This window comes from Pseudonaja textilis, chromosome 3 (assembly GCF_049901715.1).
Source record: "Pseudonaja textilis isolate UNSWEBS1 chromosome 3, rPseTex1.2, whole genome shotgun sequence".
Classification (NCBI taxonomy): domain Eukaryota; kingdom Metazoa; phylum Chordata; class Lepidosauria; order Squamata; family Elapidae; genus Pseudonaja; species Pseudonaja textilis.
This window is the reverse complement of record NC_141992.1, coordinates 157,873,687-157,896,675: the sequence shown is the minus strand read 5'-3', so window position 1 is coordinate 157,896,675 and position 22,989 is coordinate 157,873,687. Positions and strand designations below refer to the sequence as shown.

General features: G+C 35.1%; 1 protein-coding gene across 1 annotated transcript; it reads left to right on the top strand.

The window, feature by feature from the left end:
- The first annotated feature begins 1,536 nt into the window (after positions 1 to 1,536).
- On the top strand, positions 1,537 to 22,980 carry LOC113435632 (desmocollin-1-like). Its single transcript, XM_087931198.1, has 16 exons — positions 1,537 to 1,706; positions 7,551 to 7,635; positions 7,993 to 8,195; positions 10,505 to 10,630; positions 11,705 to 11,860; positions 14,517 to 14,661; positions 15,675 to 15,838; positions 16,289 to 16,423; positions 16,834 to 17,019; positions 17,313 to 17,569; positions 17,694 to 17,833; positions 19,111 to 19,320; positions 19,422 to 19,694; positions 20,276 to 20,466; positions 21,380 to 21,625; positions 22,274 to 22,980. The coding sequence occupies exons 1-16, from the start codon at positions 1,626 to 1,628 to the stop codon at positions 22,478 to 22,480; spliced, it is 2,805 nt and encodes a 934-aa protein (XP_087787324.1). The 5' UTR covers positions 1,537 to 1,625; the 3' UTR covers positions 22,481 to 22,980.
- Positions 22,981 to 22,989: the final 9 nt, after the last annotated feature.

The window sequence follows — 22,989 nt, the reverse complement described above, 5'->3', positions numbered from 1 at the left end:
TGCATTCTAACCACTGCGCCACCACAGCTCTTAACCACTTAAACTGGTTAATGATCTTTTTTACTTCTTTGCATGTGACCAGGGGGGTCACTATGGTAGTGAGGATAATGGTACATCCATTACATAAGTGTTAGCATGAGGCTCACAGTAAAAGGCTTGGACATATTGTACCCAGATACCTGAGGAGACACAACAATGGAGTTGTGCAATGTTGCTCTTTCTTCAGATCATATCTTTCACTGTTTCAGTGTCCTTTCAGTTCACGGAAGAGGCCTGGAATGGGGCTTCTCTTTTCCAATGCATAGAATCAATGTCTACACAAATGATGTTGGCAGGACAATTTGGACTTTTCAGACCATCATCTGTGTACTCTGCACGATGGGTTGCATGAACTTCACAAGGACCAGTAAAAAACGTTAGATAAAACCCCAGAAGCAAGGGACATCGATAAAGGCAGGTGTATTGCAGAAAGCAGGGATGTTTCTGAAATGAGGTTTCTTAAACCATACCAAGAAAAACCAGAAAGAACACTGACTCATAAAGTTCATGACCTTTGAGCTCTTATACAGATTTAGAACAATTCTATTTTGAAATAGAACAATTGGAAGATTGTTTTGAATTCACCCAAAAGAAACAGAAGCAGTGGAAAGAGAGTAGCAATAAAAACATTGATTCCTGCTTTGAAAGGTATATATATGTTATGTATGAAAAGCTGGCATAGTATAGAATGCCTAGGAAATCTATAGAATGTGAGGCATTTGTAGGCAAAGTATGAAATGTCTGTGTAATTTTAATATACTATATACACTCCCTAGGCATTCTACATAAAACCTAGCCATTAAGCACAATGACAAGAACTATTTAGGCAAAGTATGAAAATAGAGTCATGAAAAGGGTTAGGGTTAGGGTTATTGAAAAGACATATGAAAATGAAAAGAGAAATGCAAAATAAAGTACAAGACTTTCTTACTGAAAAACAAACAAGAAAAAAAGACTAGTATTGACCTACTTGTTGCAAAAAGGAAAGTTACAATGGCATTTTAGACAAAAAGGAGAGAATCTTGAATCTATTCTACAGGGTAGAGTTATGTTACATTCAAGTAATAGGTAGAGAAGAAGCAAATGGCATTAATCATGGAGGGGACTGAAGACTTCATTGGTAAGCAAAACTCTTTCAGCTGGAGGGTCATTCCACCACTCTTCCTCATAACTAGATTGTTGGAATTCTATGAAATGAGGAACAATTTCCTTCTAGCAGCTGAGGAGGGAAGGGCAAATTCTGGTCCCAATTCACCCTACTTTTTCCACCCTCCAGGATTTTAGAACAGGATGAGAACTCTGAAATGAAACTGAGCACGTTCCACAAGTTCTTTTAGGACCAGCCCTTTTCAAATTTAGCAGGAGAACTAAGTTAATGACTAGTACTTTACCCTAGATATTCAAAGCTTGAATTAGGGAAAAAAGCAGTCCCATTCACTTTCTGCATAATAAACCTGTTATTTCCTGCTGTTCATTTATTAGTCTGGTTTACTTTTTCATTTCACTCTTACTTTCCAGTGGAACATCACTGGACTTGACAGATCTCTAGTTCAATAGACTTGAAAGCTACACTGCTGTAGCTGAAAATGGTACTTCCAGCTGAACTGATGGATAAAGGCAACATCTTTCATAGACGTATCTGGCTGCAACTTTTTTTAAACTTATTGGTGAGTAGAAAAGAATTTGGAACAGATGAAGTAGCAATAGCATTACTAATTACTCGCCAGTTTGTAATGCAACTGAAATAGGATATACTAAAATGAATATTAACTTTTGTATTCCATGGAGAATGAAGCTTATATAGATTGAGAGACAGAGAGAGAGGACATTGTCTTTGTATCAGAAGTGTCCCATTTTGTGTGTGTGTGTGTATGTTAGAGATAGATAAATAGATGATGCTTCATTTGTTATATTAAGACAAAGATGCAAATTGTGAGGTTCAATGATACATGTAGCCTCTCATAATCATTTTGTGACATCCAAAGTCTGCAATGTTTGTGGGGTCAGAATATTGGAATATTTTGTGTTTACAGAAACTTGGGAGATTTTAAAGGACAAAACAAGAGCCTTAAGCCTTGTGGATGCTTACATCTCTCAGTTCATTGCTTAAAACTCCTGCAATTTCCTCAGACGTGCCTGATCCTGGAGTTCAGTAGTGCAACCCTAGCCTACCATACAAAGCTTATACATTTCTGCCTTTGGATAATGATCATGTAGATGACTTTTTAAAACACAGAAACAGTATATACTCTTTGGGCCAGTTCTAGCAAAGCATGGTTTTATAGAATCAAGTATCCATCAAAAATTTTAAAAATCCCTAATTTTAAACAATTCAAAGAACTTTGGGAAAAGTTGGTCCATCTATTTTTGAATTGCACTGTGAATATTATGTATTTTTTTCTATTCCATGTAACAATATAAATGAATCAGTGAAATACAATAGTAGAAAATTAAGCAAATTAAGTAATTGCTTTTGGGGGGAGGAGTTTTCAAATAAAAGCAGTTTGTTTTTATTCATCTCTCTTGTCTCTGTTTGATTTACTATATTAATTTGTTATCAGTAACTGGTTGTTGATATTCCATCCTGACTAGTTTTTAGAATTGGTATATCTTTTAAAACATGTTATGACCATAGAGACATTTTCTTTTGTAGTTTTATAGCATGTTGATTTTAGGATTATTTTACAGTATTGAAATAGCTGTCAGTATTTATGCAGGATGGAAAATGCTAAAGAAATGAAAAGAATGATGAATAGAAGTGAAATTTAATCCTTTGACAATTAAAAAAAATTAGAATGTGAATAAGTCATGAAGGGAGAAAAGTCTGGCTAGATTTTGGAATAATAACGTCTTTCCCTCAAACTCACTAAACAAAAAATATTTTAAGATGTCATATGATAAAGTTACAACTCAGTAACAGTAAAATATTATAAAAAGACATGATGAATTCATTATACTTCATATTTTCAGGAAAACTTTCCAGTTAATTAGGTCAGTTTAAAGAGCAGAGTTGTCATTTCAACTGAAGCCTTCAAGGTAGGGCAAATCCTTGCATCTCAGCTAGGCTACAAGCAAAAACAAAAGTGACATTGTCACCTACTTCAACAATAAAATATTATCAATTGTTTGAGGTTTACTTTACACTTTAATTCAAGATTAATATGTTTCTGTTACCAAATGTGGCTAATTAGTGTTTCCAATATGTAAAACAGAATTACTTCTTTTGTCTTATTATTAAAATATAAGGATAATATTTGAATAATATTTTCACAATAGTATGCATTACAAACCATTTTATTGAGTTATCAAGGCTTCTTGGAACATGATAATACGGTCAATTATATTCAAAATAATCTGAATTGATTTTAGGAGCAGTAGAGAGGCAGAATCTATTTCCATAGACCAACTTCTAATGGCTCTTGGCCAAAATAGAAGGACAAAATTTAGTATGGTATAGGAAATTTAGTAAGTGAAGCTGCAGGCTCATGGCAATCTTGACAGGGGCTTTGATTCTGTAGGAAATGATCCAAAACAAAGCACAACAACTCATTTTCTTCCTTTGTTTATTAATAAAAATAAACCAGTTTCTTAGAGGCATTAAAGCAATTTTTGCAGTATATTGTTAAGCCAGTTGGGTTTCCTTCACATCCTTGATTCTTGATTCTTTTTTAATTGATTGTCCATTAATACCAGCAAAAAAAGTTCTGGTTTCAATTGAATATTGATCTTCAAAATTCTTTTATCATTATATGTATTTGAACCCAGAAATTGTGGTGTTTTTTTAATAAGTCCAGCAAGCATGATAAAAATAAATAATTCTTCATGTCATCCACATTTCCAACATAAACTTGAAGTATCATATATTCTAGGCAATTTTTCTGTGGTCATACATCATACATAATAATAATAATAATAATAATAATAATAATAATAATAATATATAATATACTTTTTGATCCTTTTAAGCACATATTCTTTTCACTGTTTCTATTTGTACATTATGTCCAAAGTTTTTAGCCCATTTTATCACTACTTCTTTCATTTCAAATTTCAATATAAATGTAAACATTTTAGCAATTATATGTTTATCATTTGTACATAATTCAACTTCAAATTCTATCTTTTCAAATTCCAAATATCCTGTTATCTACTCAGATCGTTCTCTCAACTGCCACTGAAAATTAAAACCATTGAAAAATAAATTTACCTGCAGCCAATTTTTCTTCTGATTTCATCTAATATTCTCCATATCCCTGCTCTAACAACTCTTTAGTTTGCCATTTTTTACTTACTTTTTCTCTCCTGAAAACTGCTTGTTGTGTTGAAAGTCTATCTTAACTATGGGTAATGTAGTTATCATAAGCTTAGTTATTTATAGCTTTAGCTGAAATCCTGTTTCTATTCAGAGATGAGCAAAGATGTTAATGATAGTGCTGATATTCTTTCTTGAGCTAAAATATATGGTCTTCTTTGTTAAGCCTTCCTTGAGGCTTTGTTGAGATATCTGTGCCAAGAAGACATGCCCCTCTTTTTCTGTGGAGTACTTCAGCCTCTAGGATCAGCTATCACCTTTTCTTCCCCTAAATTCTTTCCTCAAGTCTAGCCAGCCCCCTCCTTTTTTGGGGGGCAGACTATCATTCCTCTTTCCTGTGAGAAAGTTTCTGCCTCTGAGAAATATTGGTAATCTGTTCTTCTCCTAGACTTTACAAAAATATTATATTACTACTTTTAGGTACGTGTGGTGTCTAATCTTATTTTGTACTTGCAAGAAGATAGCCTGAGAAAGAGTAGTTTGTTCACATTCCCTGCTTGTTTGTTGAGTGGAATTGCATCTCATGTTTGTACAACACCTTATTCTTTTCATTATGCAAGTTTTTGTTTCCTCTTTTTATTACAATTAATAAAATCTGAAGTTTGTCTCCTTAGTGCAATGCTTCTCAAAGTTTCTAGTGATACAACACTTTCTACAGTGAAGAAATGTGGAACCCATTCAATTAAAGAGACACTTCTCTCAACCTTTTTGTATTTAGTACATGGAGCTCATTTAGGTAGTTTGTTCTAGAATGAAAATAATTTAAAAATAATCTAAAATTAACCACTCAAATTATGTACTTAATACTATATAACAACAGCGATTAGCATTAAGCTGTTGAAAAATTTTCTTCAATAGAAAATTCTGAGTATGTAAGAATTAGGGGCAATAAGATTAGACACCACACGTACCTAAAAGTAGTAATATAATATTTTCCAGTCCAGTGAAATCCCATTGCCCTATTTCTGATTTTTTTGGGTTCCTTAGGCAAGAACAAAAGTTAACTTAGCACAAAACATTGATTCAAAATCAGTAAGCTAGAATTGTACATGCTCAACAATGGAAGTGATGAGATCCCGACAGATGAGGGTAATGAAGAAAATAATAGAATGTGCAGGAATAGATAAACACTTCCTATCAAAGATAAAGAAGAAACTAAATACTTTTTGACATGGGATTTATTTTATCAATGGCTAGACAATAAAAACAGAAGTTAGAAAGAAAGGGACATAAAAAGGATAGATGTTAAAATGGACAAACAAAATATTATTGTCACTACAGTATTGTTATTGAGATAAATGTTATTGTAAACACTCTGATTATGATTGCCTAAAAATAATTGTACCCAAACAACACACTGTTCAATTGAAATGGACTTTTTCTATATTATAGTAATAAAACAAATAAAACTTTAAAAAAATCAGTAACTACTCTTGAAACTAATTCACTATTATAATTTTAAAGAGCTCTGATGGCACAGTCCTTAAATAGAGTATTTTAGGCAAACCCTTTCCATAGCCAGGAGTTTGATCTGATGGGGCTCAAGATTTATTCAGCCTTCCATCCTTCTGAGGTTGGTAAAATGAGCACCCAGATTTTTGGAGGCAATATAATGATGTTGTAAACCACTTGTGGTAAAGCACTATGGAGCAGTATATAAATCTAAGTGATATTGCTATTGTTATCAGTTCTCTGTTTTTGTAAAAGTCATACTGGATTAAAATTTGTGTGTTTTAATGAACCACTGAGCCACTTCCACAATGAATCAGTAACAAGAAGGCTTGGAAGTTAACATGGCAAGGCAAAATCTTAGGTAGAAGTGGGCTCTGAGCTGCTGTTTGGCAGTGAAGACAGTGATGCAAGGATTGAGTTGATGAATGGCTGGTTTGGGCAGCTGACTAGCTGTGAAAGTATAAATGTGGAGTTTTGAGGCACTGAGAGATACCTCTGTAGACTACTAATTTCACAATCACTACTTTAGTGAATTCACATAATTTCTTGTTCCTTGGCTTAGAAATCAAATCTTGTTGCTTTGTATGTGCTTGTTTCAAAGATCTCCCTCTCTCCCTCCCTCCCTCTCTCACACATACACAGTGAGCACAATTAAGATCAAAATTGAAGAAAACTTTATAGCTTTCCTTCCTTTCTCTCCCACATATTGCTTATTTCCTTGAGGCCCAGGTGATGGTGTAATGAAGAAGAGAAAGTTATCTCTCTGTTATCTCTCTCCTCTTTTTTCCCAACTTAAAGCCTTTATATAGCTTTAGAAGAACCTTCATTGGTAGAACAATAACCAGAGGCATTTATGGGCAGCAAATAATGAAGGCATGTCCTGATAAAAATACGGTGACTTAAAATATTTACATCAACCATTAAGGATGCAAATTAAAGATGGAATTTACATGAGGATGTCACTAGGTAATATAAGTAATACTTTTGCACAATTAATTTTGTGCAGATGCCTATAGCAGCAGTCTTAAGGAAGGCACAAGATGGACAGGTGCACCAGAAAAATGGAAAACCTAGAAGGTGGTGCAGGGATCTGATTAGACTAGAATCTCCAAATTTTAAATTAAAATGTTGGTTTATGTTTATGTGCCTTTGAAGACAACTTGGACACTGTACTGAATCCTGTAGAATGTAGCAAAGTAGATCGATTAGACTAAAGAAATGCAACACACACAAACACACCCCGCTCCATGTACATAGGCACAGGTATACTTTTAATATTTTACATGAATGTATTACCCATACATTTTAATGAATTCATGTATTAAGAGAGAAGGAAATGAAATGGTATCTTTTGAAAATGTCTGAGAAATAACAAAACTAGTGGATAAATATTCTGCTTTTGCATCCTGCCCATTGGCAAAATTTGGATGAACAAATACATTTGCTGAAAAACAGTTATGTGACAGAACCAGCTCTCTTTACCTTTTGTAAAGATTTTTGCCTTCCTAGTAAGATTGCTAAACATATGTTTAAATTACATTATTTGAAAGGAAGGCAACTCTCCACGTAACATCACCTTCTTGAAATGGAATATGAAACAGAAAAAAGTGAATCTAAGGTGGCTTTTAAGCCAAATTATTTGGAGAAAGCTACTGTCTTTTCAAACATATTAGTCAATGAATAAAATTTTCATGTTAGAAAAGCTGTTTTAATGCAATGCTTTGTCTATTTTCTTTCCCTCCTTTAGACTTTGGACTTATTTTGTGAAGCTTGCAATGAAGTGTCTTTTAATGTACCTCACAAAATGAAGATGGGGATGTTTATTGGCAGAGGTGAGATAACCTCTCTCTCATGCTTTGTTTGTAGACGCTGGAATTCGAATCTGGGTTTTGTAAAAGTCTTACAGCAACAGCAATTTGCTAGAGGCTAACAATATCATCACTGTAAGTGATAGCTAGAAAAGTTCTGACTCCTATGATTTAATATAAGCATGCATTTATTTTAAATTATTTAGGCCTTTAAGAGTTACATTCTTTTAAAAAAATGAATTGTAGAATTGGGTCAACCAATGTAGTGGTTAGAATGGGAGGGTCAGTTTATGTCCTCCCCAAATATTGGGTGACTTTGGATTATTCTCTTTGCCTTTTCTCTTTTCAACTGGTTTTTGAATTTCTTTTTTTTTCTTACAGTAAAAATGAAACATTGTCTTAATGATACTGGAATTATTGGCATAAACAATCCTAATTTTATAATTCTGGAAGATGGTTCACTGTATACCAAAAATGCTATTTCTTTGACTACACATGAAAGTATCATTACTGTATTTTCAAAAAATATTTATACACATGAGCAAAAGCGGATATATGTTAGCTTGCTAACATACCCCCAAAAGGTATATACAATTTCTTTCATTCTTGAGTCTATCACTAACTATCACACACCTCTTATCATCCATCTTGTATTCATTTTACTTGATTTGAGAGTAATAAGAAAATAAGCTTAATAAAGTGAAAATGGGACATTTAAGCATGTTGAAAAGAGATATGTGCTCAAGAATGAATAGGAGATGAATACACATGGATGTTCAGGAAGAAAAAAGTATGTTCAGTAGGCTTAGTGATACAGAGAGAATGAATAAGGACTGAATTGCATAACAAATACTGTTGAAGGCAAAAGATGTGGTTGGGTGGAGTTAATGACATTCTCAAAAATGGAGAGGTAAGAAGTTTAAAAAACAAGTGGCAATACTGAAACAGATTATAATCATAAAGAAAGCAACATGGTTCACAAGGATAAAGTATAAATTAAATTATTACATTATGAAAGAAAAAGCCATAGATCAAAACTAATAAAAAACAAAGTATCCAATATAAAACCCTTTTATATAACAGAAAGTAATCATAACTGGATTATTTTTATTCTTATTTATTTATTAAATTTATTTGCCACCCATCTCATATCAAAATGATTTGGGTTATTTAGTTTTAAAATACTAAAATCCTAACAGATAAATAATTATAAAACAATAAAAATAGAAATCCCAATAAAAATATAGTTAAATGACGGGAAGGAAGGGAACAGGATGTATGTGGAGGAGATGGGATTGCCTCTTAATGCATCAATCATCCCCAGTGCTATGCTTCCCTGTTGAGGCCTTAAGCCACCTGGCAGAGCTAGGTCTTTAGGCTCTTATAGAAGGTTGGAAGGGTGGGAGCTAATCTTGCTTCAGGGGGTGAGATGTTCCAAAGGTCAGGAGTCATGAGAGAGAAGGCACTTTTCCTGGATCCTGCCAGTCGGAATTCCTTGATTGAAGGGGCCCATAGTGTCTCCTCTGCCAGCAAAGGTGGGGCCGACCATTCCAGATGGGGTGACACAGTTCTTCAAGTAACCTGGACCCATGCCATTCAGATTCAATGACATTTAGAAATAATGGCTGCAGCCCAAAATTTTATCTAGAAAATTCAGAATATACAGTAAGAAATGCACAGAAGCAGTTCAGGTTTATGGTTAATGGGGAGATTAGCTCTGATCTCCAAGATATATGAGCAATTGATTCAGTTTAAATATTTATCCATATATTATTATTTCATTTCCCATTAATACCCTCAAAACAAGATAATTTAGCCATGCCAGTATAATGGCCTTCTATACGAGGCACAATATTGTGCTGAAGGTGCATCTAGTCCTGTGTTAGGCCTGGAAGTCAGCAGGGTGACACTGGGCCAGTCACCGTCTTTCAGCCCAACTCATCACACAGAATTGTTGTGGGGAAAAATAGGAGGAGGAAGGAATATTAGGTATGTTCATTGCAGATAATTAAGCTCATATTAAGTAAATTAGATTTGAGCTTTCCTTTTCTTTTTTCTTATCTAATTTTTGATTGCTTACTTTTCGCAGTTATTTGCTGTGCTTTACAAAATGTTGCTTGCTCCTCAAGATATCAAGAATATGTATTTGTTTTATTTTCATGTTTGTATTGCATCTTTTAGCATTACTATTTTATTATATATTGTTCATATGATGGTATGAAACTCAGAATATGAAAATGTACTGTTAGCATTTTTATTAATTTATGGATAAATATTCATATGAAATTAAAAAATGGATTATCAAACAAACTTGATCAGCGGCATTAGTACTTTAATAATTGATATAATCAAAATGGAAAAACAATTTAATTGCATAATCTGGTATGTAAAGTATTGAAATTATTTTAAAAAGCAAAATAATTATATTTTTACCACACTACAATTATGTTGGGAATTAATATTACCTGTTACAATGTTTGGAATAACAGAGATCTAAGTGTGTAACTCCCCCAAAAAAAAAAACCTGCCACAGAGAGGAAGGAGTCAAGATATTTTCTAAAGCACCTGTAGGCCAGACAAGAAATAAAGGATGGAAACTGAACAAGGAGAGATTTAACCTGGAAATAAGGAGAAACTTTCTGACAATGAGAACAATCAACCAATGGAACAGCTTGCCTTTGGAAGTTGTGGGAGCGTCATCACTTGAGACTTTCAAGAAGTGATTGGACTGCCATTTGTCAGAAATGGTATAGGGTCTCCCGCTTGGGTGGGGTTTGGACTAGATGACCTACAAGGTCCCTTCCAACTCTGATTATCTGTTAAAAGATCTGTTAAAACAAAAGCATGATTGCTATAGATACGTGTTTAGGTTTCTCTCTTTTCTCTCTTCTAGGACTCAAAAACTAGGAGAAGGCATGTCCGAGCAACTGTTGTGGGACGAACAAAACGAAGATGGGCTCCAGTGCCAACTATTATAATGGAAAACTCACTAGGGCCTTTTCCTATGCAAATTCAACAGGCATGTTTTTAATGTAGTCTTCACTTGGCATTTCAAATGATCTCTGCATCTAAATTACACCCGCCAATGAATGAAATGTAGTCATAGAAGTAGACTTCTTCTCAGAATGTAAATTGTTCTCCTAATTTTCCCGTAGTGTCTTGTTACCAACCTTTAAATGGTTTTCTAAAGCAGGGGTCTCCAACCTTGGTAATTTTAAACCTGGAGGACTTCAACTCCCAGAATTCCCTAGACAGCTTTGGGAGTTGAAGTCCGCCAGGCTTAAAATTGCCAGGATTGGAGACCCCTGTTCTAAAGCACTGGGAGACTCTTGTTTGAGAAGGAATAAAGTGTCGCTGCAAAATCCTTTGCAGTACTGAAGCAAGGCAAAGTACCTCCATGAGGCAAAGTGCCTCACCGAGGCATATCACTTGCAAAACTGAAGGTACATAATATATTCATTGTTGTGAGGATAATATTTTCTTTGTTGTGATCTGAAGAGGTCTATACAGTACTTACAATAAAGCATATATATGAAATGTATTCTACTTAATTTCAGAAATGAAATTAAATTGCTGCTAAGTCCGTCTAGAAATAACATGCATACAGTAACATCTGATGGAATTCCATATAAGGGTCTACCAATTATAATTGCCCATTAAATTTTTAAAGGACTTTGTCTTTAGAATTGATTGACAGGCCATAATGGCCTCTCCATTGCTAAAAAAAAAAATGAAATTATGTTAGTCTAGATGCATTCTGAAACAATTTAGTTGAGATAGCCTACTTGCATTATAGACTTTTCATGGGATATAAGTTTGATCTAGAACAATTAATATGCCATGCCATATGCTAACCCAGTTAGCAGGTTACAACCATTACATACCTCATATGGTGCCTATTGTGCACTGAAGTGTACTGTGATCTTAATGATCTGTATAAAGAAGTCCTTTGCAATAATCCTTGGCTGTTCCAATGCACAAAAGATTCTTAATGAATTGTCAATGATTTCAGTTCAGTTGAAGTGAATTATTGTATGTAGGCAAGAAGTAAAGAATTACATTTGTCAATTTAATTTCATGTCTTTATTTTCAGCTGTCTTCTGACATGGCACTAAAGTACAATATTAGATATTTCATTACTGGCCCTGGTGTTGACAAACCACCACTGAATTACTTTTACATTGAACAAGAAACTGGAAATCTCTTTGTTACTTGCCCAATAGATCGGGAAGAATACCCAGAATTTCAGGTATGTGATTCTGTACAAAGACATATACATATATACATACTACAAAAATAATGTTATGAGTCTGTATGCACTGCATAGATTTCAGAAGGACAGACCTATGACTTTGATCTGCCAATATTCTTTGAATTTATATTTAAGAATCAGATCCATAATAGACAGCTATTTTGAAATTAATTAAATTGTGTTAGTGTAATTACTCCCTATTTATTTAATAATATTTACATCCTGTTACATTAAAAATTATTACTTGGGGCAATTTTTGGAGGATTCTTGTGGTTATACTTAAGAAGCGTATTTATACAATGAAAACAATTTGATTGTAGGAAACTTTTGTATCTGAGGTATGGGATAAACACATCAACTTGTTAGTCAATCACAAAGTTTCCTGGGCACACAACCTTCTTCCCAGGTTTTCTTCAAAACAAACCTCCATTTTTTTTCCCTATAATCCAATCACATCAGGGAAAATAGACAGTATACCTAATAGACCTAGATATAAAGAACATGTCCATGAGAGGCTGTCCAGGTCTGCCAATAATCTTATAGATATAATAATGGGTTGTAGAATAATGCAAACCTTATAGTGCTTTTTCGGTTCCTATTTGAACTTTCATTTTTCTTATCTCACCCTTTATCATTTTCCCTGGGTTTATATTGCTTTAGCCAGTGTCTTATAAGTATTCTTCCATCAAGTCTTTGTGCTTACACAAAGACATCCTTTCTATGTCCTTTGTATTTTTCTACTTTCCTTGGTTATTTAATGGGTCCCTTTTCCTATTATTATTTTTCTGTCTTTTTTATGTTTGGTCAATTAAAGGCAGAGAACATTTATAATAACAACCACAACAACAACAACAACAACAACAATAATAATAATAATAATACCATGTTTCTCCAACAATATGTCCCCCCCCATAGGAAGACCCAGCGTGTTTTCTAGGCATAAAATGAAATTAAGCTGCTCCCCCCAAATTTAGGCCTAGTTTAAAACATACACAATTGGGGGGGAAGGCGGGGGGGACCTTGACATTAGGAGTGCCCCGTGGGCAGCTGCGCCTCGCCATCAGCTGCTCCTAACAGCCAATCATGGTGGAGCATGGAGGGCTCCCTTACCCCTCCCTTACCCGGGTCAGCAGGGAGGCGGCATTGATGTGGATGTCCGGCAGCGTTTCAGCCGCTTCTCAGGCCTCCGTAGCCTCCACGGTTCCCACCAGTGCTGGCGCCTCTCTTGCCAGTGCCATCTCCAACAACAGCATCTGAGTCGCTCCCACGTTTCCCCTGTCCCCATAAGAACAGGGAAAAAAAACATTTTGAGATACCTGAGAGCACCATGCAGTGCATTTTGGTTTAATCCCGAGCAGCTGGGTGGGCGTGAGAAGAGCCGAGCGAGCATCTCTGCTGCTGCTACCCTTGGTGCTCCAGCCTCGGGCTCTGCAAGTTTGCAAAAGTCTCGGTGCGCAGCCCGTTCCTGCATTCCAAGCACACAGGCCAAGCTGCAGCTGTCCATCTCTCGCCAGCGCCATCTCCAACAACAGCGGCAGCAGCAGCGGGAACCATGGAAGTTATGGAGGTGGCTCCCCCACCCGAGAAACGGCTGAAATGCTTCTACAGTTCCTGTTGCTGCTGCCGCTGTTGTTGGAGACAGTGCTGGCGAGAGAGGAACAGCTGCAGCTTGGCCTGGGTGCTTGGAATGCAGGAATGGGCTGCGCACCGAGACTTTTGCAAACTTGCAGAGCCCGAGGCTGAAGCACCAAGGGTAGCAGCAGCAGAGACGTTTGCTTGGCTCTTCTCACACCCACCCAGTCACTCAGGATTAAACCAAATAGCAGCGCACGGCAGTCCCAGGTACCTCAAAATCTTTTTTTCCTGTTGTTACGGGGACAGGGAAAAAGTAGGAACGACTCAGATGCTGTTGTTGAAGATGGTGCCGGTTTTTCGGGGCTCAAAAAACAATAAGGTCCGGCCTTATTTTGTGAGAAACAAGGTAATAATAATAAATAACCACTACTCCCTATCCCGTTGACAACACACATTCATACCAGCCATTTAATGGGCTCCATCTCACTCTGGGTTCCCCAGGTCTGCTGACAAAACCACATCTTCAGGGCCTTCAAGAGTGTCAGAAAGGGGGGGTTAGACTAATTTCTGGAGGAATGATTTCCAGAGGGAGGAGCAACCAAAGAGGGAGCCACCCTTCTTCTGGTTCCCGGCAGATATATCTCATTAGGGACTGGACCCACAACATTCCTTGCCTCCTCACTCTAGGGGAAATAGCTAATATTTTCTGCTGATTCTTTCTTCTACCAATGTTCTTATATCTCTTTTTATGTCTATGGTTTCTTATGTCATTTTAGGTTAAAATAGCTTACTTTGCCTTATGCCCTTCATCTACTTAATCTGTAGCTCATCTTTATGTCTGATACTTGTATGCTCTTTACATATTTTTTGAACATCTCTAGAACTTAGCACTACACCTTGCTATAAGAAAGGAGTTTACTAATGCAGGAGCATTCACCCTGCACCTATACAAATATAATAGTTATTGATCAAAGCAAATTCTCTACAGCAAATGGATTAAATAATTGTGCCCTGATTTATCATAAATTTTTCATTGTCTACAGAAGAATAAATGTTTCTTTTATTGCATTTTCTGCAGCTCATTTGCTATGCAATGACACCGGATGGATATACCCCAGAAATCCCACTTATTCATATAATCAAAATAGAGGATGATAATGATAATACTCCAGAATTTGAGTACAATATTTATACTTTTCATGTACCTGAAAACAGTATAATTGGTAATTGAACTTTTCAATAAATCTCAGATCACAGATTTGGAATACAGGTAGCCCTCATTTAGCAAGTACAATTGGGGCCAGCAGCTTGGTTATTAAACAAAGCAGTCACCCAGAGAAATTGTGACTATGCTTTTGATCTTACTTCAGCTTTCATTTGCTTTAGAGACCTACACAGATTGTAAATGGGAGGTTCTGTTGCAAATTTACTTTTTTTTCACCATCATAAGGTCCAGTGGTGGGATTCAAATTTTTTTGCTACCAGTTCTGTGGGTATGGCTTGATGGGTGTGGGTGTGGCTTGTGGGTGTGGCTTGGTGTGTGTGGCAAGGGAAAGATACTGTAAAATCCCATTTCCTCCCCACCCCACTAACCTGCTTTCCAGTCAGTTCTCCTGTGCAGGGCAACAAAAGAAAACCCAGTTGATCAGCTGGGATTCAAGAGGCAGAGAAAAGGTGGGGGCTGGGCCAGTCAGAAGTGGTATTTGCAGTTCTCCCAACTACTCAAAATTTCTACCACCAGTTTTCCAGAACTGGTCAGAACCTGCTGAATACCACCTCTGATAAGGTCACTGTGCAAGGCCATCACTAAACGAGGACTACCTGTATCTGTTTTAATATGTTTTGTGTGAAATTATCACACCAGTTATTTAAGTGCAAATATAGACTTTATTATTGAGGAATGCAAAATTTATTAATAATAAAATATAATGGTAGCAGTAGAAGGGTATGTTTAATAACATGTCAAATACTTTTTGTGTGGAAGTGCCTTGCCTGCTTCCTAGGGCTGAGATAGTATGACTGGCCCATGGGCACTTTATGCCCAAGGTGGGACTAAAACTCAGTGTCTCCTGGCTTCTAGCCTGCTGCCTTAACCACCAGACTAGCTAGAGTGTTATTAGATGGAGAAATTGATATAATTAACTTTGATATTTGAATAATGTGGGCATAGCTTTTCTTCTAAAGGAGGAAGACCTGAGTATTATGAAAACCTAAAATTGATGCCTTCTATATACAGGAACAGTAGTTGGACAAGTGACTGCAGCAGACAAAGATGAGCCCAATACACTGCATAGTAAAGTGAAATACAGAATTATATCCCAGAATCATCAGAAACTTCATGAATTTATTATAGATCCGGATTCAGGCTGTATTACGGTAGCATTACATCTGGACAGAGAGGTAATTTTCAATTTAGTGTTACACCAAAACACTAAGTGAAACAGCATAAGTAAAACTAACAAAGGACAAAATAGATTGGTCTTAGATAGAGTAGCTGCAATATAGCTGAAGTGAAAAGTCCTTTTGGTAGTTAGGAATTATATAGCTATTGTGAAGCCAAATTCAGATAATTTAGTGGGTAACTTTGGAACAATGTCTCAGTCTGTCTTACCTATTTCATAATATATGAAGAGGGATAGTGAAGGGAAAGAAGCAAATATATTGCCTTGAGTATCTAAGCATTAAACAGTGCCAGATTATTATTTTTTTGCAGAGTAATCTTTGGATGAAATGGCAATATTGAATAAATTCTTAACTAAGTGAATAATCCCATGGCCTTGCTTTAAAAAAATAAAGTATTTTCAATCCGCCCAGGAAAATTATGCCTATATTTTTTCTAATGTTCTTCAGATTGTGTCAGCATACACACTACACATAGAAGCAAGAGATATGGGAGGCGAAGAGTTTGGTTTGTACTCTACAGCAGCAGTACATATTGAAATTGGAGATGTAAATGATAACCTTCCTCAAGTAACACAAAGTATGGTAAGTCTATCATAGTAAAACCTATTGATGATGTTACTTTTTTATGATATTTTTAGGGGAGGGTTAAAGTGGAAGGATTAGAGTTTGAGATAGTCAGAAAACATTTATTACTTGGACAGAATTTTCAGGGTGAGTTGAATCCTTTCTCATACTACTGAAGCAAGTTGATGCCTAAAAATTGTTGATGTCTAACAATTAGTTATTACCTTTGGGAAATACTTAAGGATGGATAATCTGCCAAATGATTGGAGAACAAATTCTATCTTTCCTTTTTTATTAAAAAGTGGCAAAGGATCTGAGCAATTGGCTAACAAGCCAGGTAAAACTAGACAGGATCACATGATTATTAGATGAATCTTATCTGGCATTAGAACTATTCATAGCTCATATTTGAAAATTGTTTTTTTCAGTATGTAGTGGAGATATATGAAAATATAGAACATGCAGAAATATTATGTATTCCTGTTGAAGATAAAGATGAACCCAGAACATCATCATGGATGGGTGTATTTGCTATTACTAAAGGAAATGAAGATAATAGTTTTGCTCTTAGAGTTGACCAACAGCAGAATATTGGGTGTTTAAGCACTTTAAAGGTAACTATGGATAGTAAAAAGTGTTACTGCAATGATATGAATTGAATTTTACTTAATTTTAAGGTGTGAATTACTTGTTGAAATATATTTTTCACAACTTTCTAAAGATGTATTTTACATTTTTTAAATGTAATACTATTTCCCATTAAAACATGTTGGGAAAGAGAAGAAAGAGAAAACTCAAATGAAATTTGATAATAGTAATAGACCCTGTATTTTCATCAGTAAGTTGAAATAGAAGTAAAATGTCTTAGTAGTAGTATATTGATTTGAGTAGCATTTACTTCCTCCAGGAACTGGATTATGAGAAAAGCCATGAGAGAAGATTAGAAATTGTCGTAAACAATGAAGCACCTTATGTTTCACCTCCCAATTCAAGAGCTCTTCCAACAACTATGGTGAGCATTGTGGTCAAAATTAAGGATCAAGATGAAGGACCTGTATTTGAATCTTGTGAATACATTCTATACATAAATGAACGCATGTTGGTTGGCACAGTGGTTGGTAATTACCAAGCAATGGATCCAGAAACTGGAAACAAACCCTTAAGGTACAAAATTATTATATTGTTTGGTTTATTTATATATTGTGTGTAACATAAAGCAATTATAATTAACTTATTGTTGGAATAAATTTGAGGTACATAATCTTGTTAAAATATTTATTCTTAACAGTTACAGAATAATAAAGGACCAATGTGGTTGGATCACCATTGATGAAATAGGAAACCTCAAAGCAACTGACATTTTAGAAAGAGATTCAAAAAACATAGAATACAGTCAATGCAATGTAACGGTATCTGCAATTGATCAAAGTGAGTATCAAATATTGCGAAATGTTAGTACTTTTGCTACATGCATAATGCTACCCGATGTGGCTTACAAAAAAATGATCAGATGCTGATGGCTATATTAAAATATTTTTTATTGTAATCTTATGATCCCTCACATTTTTGCAACCATGATCTAAGGCCCTAAGTAGACATGTCTAATATTTGAAATACATTAACTGTATATCTCTTTTTAGACCAATCTCCTTTGGATTGTTTTACAATATTTACTTGGGATGATTGACATTTTTCTTCAAAATCCATCTTTTTAGGTGTAGAGCCTGAATTATATTGCCCTTTAGTGGAATAGAATCAGCAGAATAGATCCTTGTCCACCCTACCCTGTAGTCTCTGCAGGACCTCGTCTACCAAGTAGAAAACCATGAGCTGATTGTTATTTAACTTACTTTTGCATTTATTAGATACTTATTGCACTTTTCTTCTGAGAATTTGGGCAACACATATATTTGGCAGTAATTAATTCTGTTAACAATGCATAATTCTATAGTTTAACAAACTACATTACAATTCTGTGGATGTGTGCTGTAGCTCTCAAAAAAGCCAATACAGTCCTAGACTGAATCAACAAAGGAATAGTATCAAGATCACATGAAGTATTACTACTGCTTTGGTAAGACCAGACTTAGAATACAGCATCCAGTTTTGGTCACTGTAATACAGAAAAGAAGTTGAGACTCCAGAAAGAGTGCAAAGAAGAGTATCAAAGATGGTTAGGAGGCAGGAACTAGGTATGTCTAGTCTAATAAAGAGAAGGACTAGGGATGACAATGATAGCAGTCTTCCAATATTTGACAAGCTGTTATAAAGAAGAGGGGAAAACCTTCTTCTCCAAAGCACCTGAAGGCAAGGCAAGAAGTAACATAAATATATCAAAGTGAGCTCCAACCTAGAGCTAAGGAGAAATTTCCTGACAAGAACAATTGGTGTAATAGCTTGCCTCCAGAAGTTATGGATGCTCCCACAACTTCCAAAATCACTTTTTTGAAGAAGAGATTGGACGGACATTTTTTCTGGAATGCTATGGGGTTTCTTGCTTGAGCAGGGGGTTGGATTAAAACTGGGGACCCCTCCAACTCCATTATTCTGTTACAATGGCTTTCTTCCTATGGATTATGAATTAGGATAGTTTGTTAAACCAATGTTTTATTTAGCTTTCACAGAAAAATACTTTTGTAATGTTATATGGTTTGATCAAGTTACTCTCATTACTGTATTAAAACTAAGCATTCTGATTTCCCTAGGTGGTAAAACAGGAAATGGGGTAATTGTGATAAAACTTGCTATTGAGAACAATTACCCAGTGAGTACCAGTAAACACTATGTCATGTGTAAAGATAAAAAACCAATCTGTATAAACGCCAGTGACATTGATTTGCCGATGTCCACTATGCCTTTTCATTTTGAAATAGAGAAACCAATGGACTTAAAATGGAAGTTAACTCCAAATGATGGTATGTTTTTGGTTTTTAATATCTACAAAATACATTGTGACTAATATGGTGTGACTATCATATGAAGTGTAATTTGTGGTTTTGAATTATTTCTTTCATAGATGCATCAGCACTGCTTTCTCTAGTTGAAGATATAGACTATGGGTACCATTATATTCTTCTCAGAATATGTAATGGAGAAAGCATCAGAAAAAGTGAAATATTAGTTCATTATTGTGACTGCGCAATTCCAAGTAACTGCTCCAAATCCACCACAAACATATCAGTGGGTTATTCTCCTTCAGACATTCAAGTAGAGCGCACTCCAGCTGCATCAAGTCTTTTAGGAGCCTGGAGCATTCCTGCAATGGTCATGGGTTCATTAGCAATGCTATGTAAGTATGTGTATGTCTTGAAGAAGCAACATGAACTGTGAAGGGTGACATTACATTCAGTCCTTGCCTAGCAAACACCTCAACTATCTTTAGGTTATAAAAAAACCATTTTCCAACTAATGCATATATTTCTGACAAAATTTTGTGTGCTTAATCATGCAAGCCAGAGAGAAAGTGACATGTAGCTATATGAAGACTTTATTTAAATGAGATGGCAGCAAGCAAGTTCTTTGCTGTGTTGCTTTCAGTCACATGTTCATTTATTAACACGTTTTGCTAACAACTTGATTGGACCAGAATTTGGTTGCTAAATGAGGAGTGGGTATAGGAAATCCTATATCCTAATGGAGGGGATAGGAAATAGCTCCTTATTTCCTACCTATGACTAGCTATATAGCCTATATAGCAATTGTTTCCAAATAAATTCTTTCTTTAAAGCTTTTTTTGTCTTATCCATGCCTCCTCTCTTTTATAAAATTAAACCCAACTTAATTTCATTAATTAATAAATTGTAATTTCATATATTTATTTAAATCACATAAATAAACCGTCTTGTTTTCTGTATTTTTTGTTTCTTGCAGCAGGCTTTGGTGCACCTTTTGGACTTTGGCTCTACAGAAAACATCGCACACCTCAGGAAGAACCTGATTTAACATTTGAGAATTTAACAAGATCAAACACTGAGGCACCAGGTGAAGGAAACACAAGACCAAACACTGAGGCACCAGGTGAAGGAAACGTAAGATCAAACATTGAGGCATCAAGAAATACAGTAAGCAACACCTTGCCTTGTATAGTAGCAAATGTAACAGGTTTATTTGGATAGATTATGAGAAAGAGCAAAATATACTGTCTCATTGTTTTAGAAAGCAAAATACACTGCATTTATATCAGTAAATTGGGGGATTGTGATGTGCTCATATGTTTAAAGCTAAACACTATGGCATTTTTTGTACATGGGAACGTATTATCTACCATCATTCTTTTCTATTTAAATGTTTAGAAGTATAAATTTTCCATTAAAAAAACCCTGCTCTGGCTGAATCCAGAAAAGATAAATATTCTGAATATTTTGATATTCTGACATAAGAGAATATTTATGACTCAGGAATGAACTGTGAGGTGTTTGGTGCTCTCTGAACTTGATGATTGCTTGCAGAAATTTCATTATCAACTAGATAAAACATACATCAATATAGTGATTATGTTACCTAGTTTATTTAAGTTTATACCCAGTACAACCCAGCCAGTGGGGTTAACCATATAGTGGTCCTCTTAACTTATTATTTTGATCTTACGAAACTTCAAGATATAGGGTTTTTGGTGCTCTCTGAGCTTGGTGGTTTTCTTGCAGACATAAAATGGCTGCAAGAAATCCACCAATTTCAGAGTACAAAAAACCCTACATATTGAAGTTTCATACGATCAGAATAATAAGTTAACTGGAACATTATATGGCTGACCACACTGGCTGGGATGTACTGGCTATAAAGTTACATCATGAATCCTGAGTGTAGGCAATGGGAAACATTGTGAAGAAATGGATGACAGAGGACAAGTGGATTATTATTCAGCCAGTAAGTACTCTGGAATATACAATTAGATCTGGGTACAGACTGTTCGGGATTTTTTTTTCTAAAATGTTTTTTTCTTCAGAAATTCTATTGTTATTCTTCATATTCCAGAATTTAAACATCATTCCCGTGTCAACAATGAATGAATTCATAAATACGAATACAGGCGTAGTAAAAACTGAAAAGAAAGATTTGGAAACAGGAAAAAGAGGATGGCATTCCACATCAGAATTAATCAAGGGAGGAAAAGTGAATCATGTGGCACTATCTTTACAAAACTGTGCGCCTTCTTTAAGGAATTCATTCAGAGATTTCTGTACAGAATGGCAGAGGTTCACTAACCCTCGCTTATCTGAAGTAAGTGTTCTGACACAAATTTCTAACAGTGTATAATTTTCTAGTTTTGAGTATTACAGAGCTGGAAATAACATATTGGTCTTATCCCATTAAGGTACTGCTTTGTATCGCAGTTCTTAAAAATAATCCAAAATGGGTGGCAAGGTACTTTACAAATAACAACAATATTATACCATTGATATAAAAACAGTATATCAACTATCTAAAATATGAGCAGCTAATCAAGCAAGAGGTAGGAAGCATGATGAAAATCAGCACAATTTTCCAGATTTTGCCGCAATCTTAACCCATATTTTCCCATTCTGGTAACACACACATTTACATCAATTCTCACAGCTATAGGGCATATGAGACTTAAAGGTAATACATCTAGAATATACTATATGGGGGGAAAAGCTGTTAACATGCTTCCAATATTTATCTTGAAAAACTTAATGCTGGAATTTAAGACCAGCACCTTAAGATGTAATTACAATGATAGCTGTATTCTTTCAAATAAAACAGCACGTTCTTCCAAAAAAGATATTTTTATGAAATATAGTATGTATGATATATAGGACAAAGAGGTAACACAATTGGAAGATAACTTATTTTTGCATCATACATATATTTTAAAAAATGATTATACTTTTATTGTTTTTTGCCCAGATGGTATTTCTTTGTGGACAAGAGGAAGAATATAACCTGGCTAAAGAGTATTTACACACATATAATTACGAAGGCAAAGACTCACCAACTGGTACTCTAAGTTTCTGTACAGGAGAGTCAGAAGAAGAGAAACTGAGTTTTTTAAACCAGCCAGAGCCTCCATTCCGGACATTAGTTGAAGTTTTTGTACAGAAGGATTGCCTTTAAACTATTCCTGAAAATCAGCTGACTTCAACTAGGAAATTCCCCTTTGCAGATTCCATTGAAATGAATGAACGGTCTTAAGAAGTTCTAATGAACTGTAATAGAATTTTAAAAGAATTTCTTCCCCACAGTTGTGTCTATCAATTCATTCTTTATGGGATATTTTGGGATTTTAAAGAATTATTTTAAACAGACTACAATGGAAAAATGATTTAAAATATTAAGGATTTGAAGTCTCCTATAGATACTGATTTATGTGAATAATTCAATTACAAATTTAAATGTTTATTTTTACATCCTTAAATAACCATTTTGTTCATTATAATTTAAAATACAAGTGTTTCCATACCCAATCCACTATTCCCTTTTGAGATAAAAGGTGATATGCAAAGTGTAGAAAAAAATGTACTTCAGGATTTGGAAAAGTCAAATCTTCATCCTTAATTTATACTTACAGCATTTTCAAAGATATCTTCAGAATTGAAGAACCTCATAGAAATTTATGGAACAAT

What these genes read in the sequence shown, in the direction of transcription:
- LOC113435632 (XM_087931198.1), top strand. Translation starts at nt 1,626, where the DNA reads ATGGTACTTCCAGCTGAACTGATGGATAAAGGCAACATCTTTCATAGA. An exon ending in GGGTTCATTAGCAATGCTAT is followed by an intron (nt 19,695 to 20,275) that starts GTAAGTATGTGT and finishes TGTTTCTTGCAG; the next exon opens with CAGGCTTTGGTGCACCTTTT. An exon ending in TTGAGGCATCAAGAAATACA is followed by an intron (nt 20,467 to 21,379) that starts GTAAGCAACACC and finishes TTCATATTCCAG; the next exon opens with AATTTAAACATCATTCCCGT.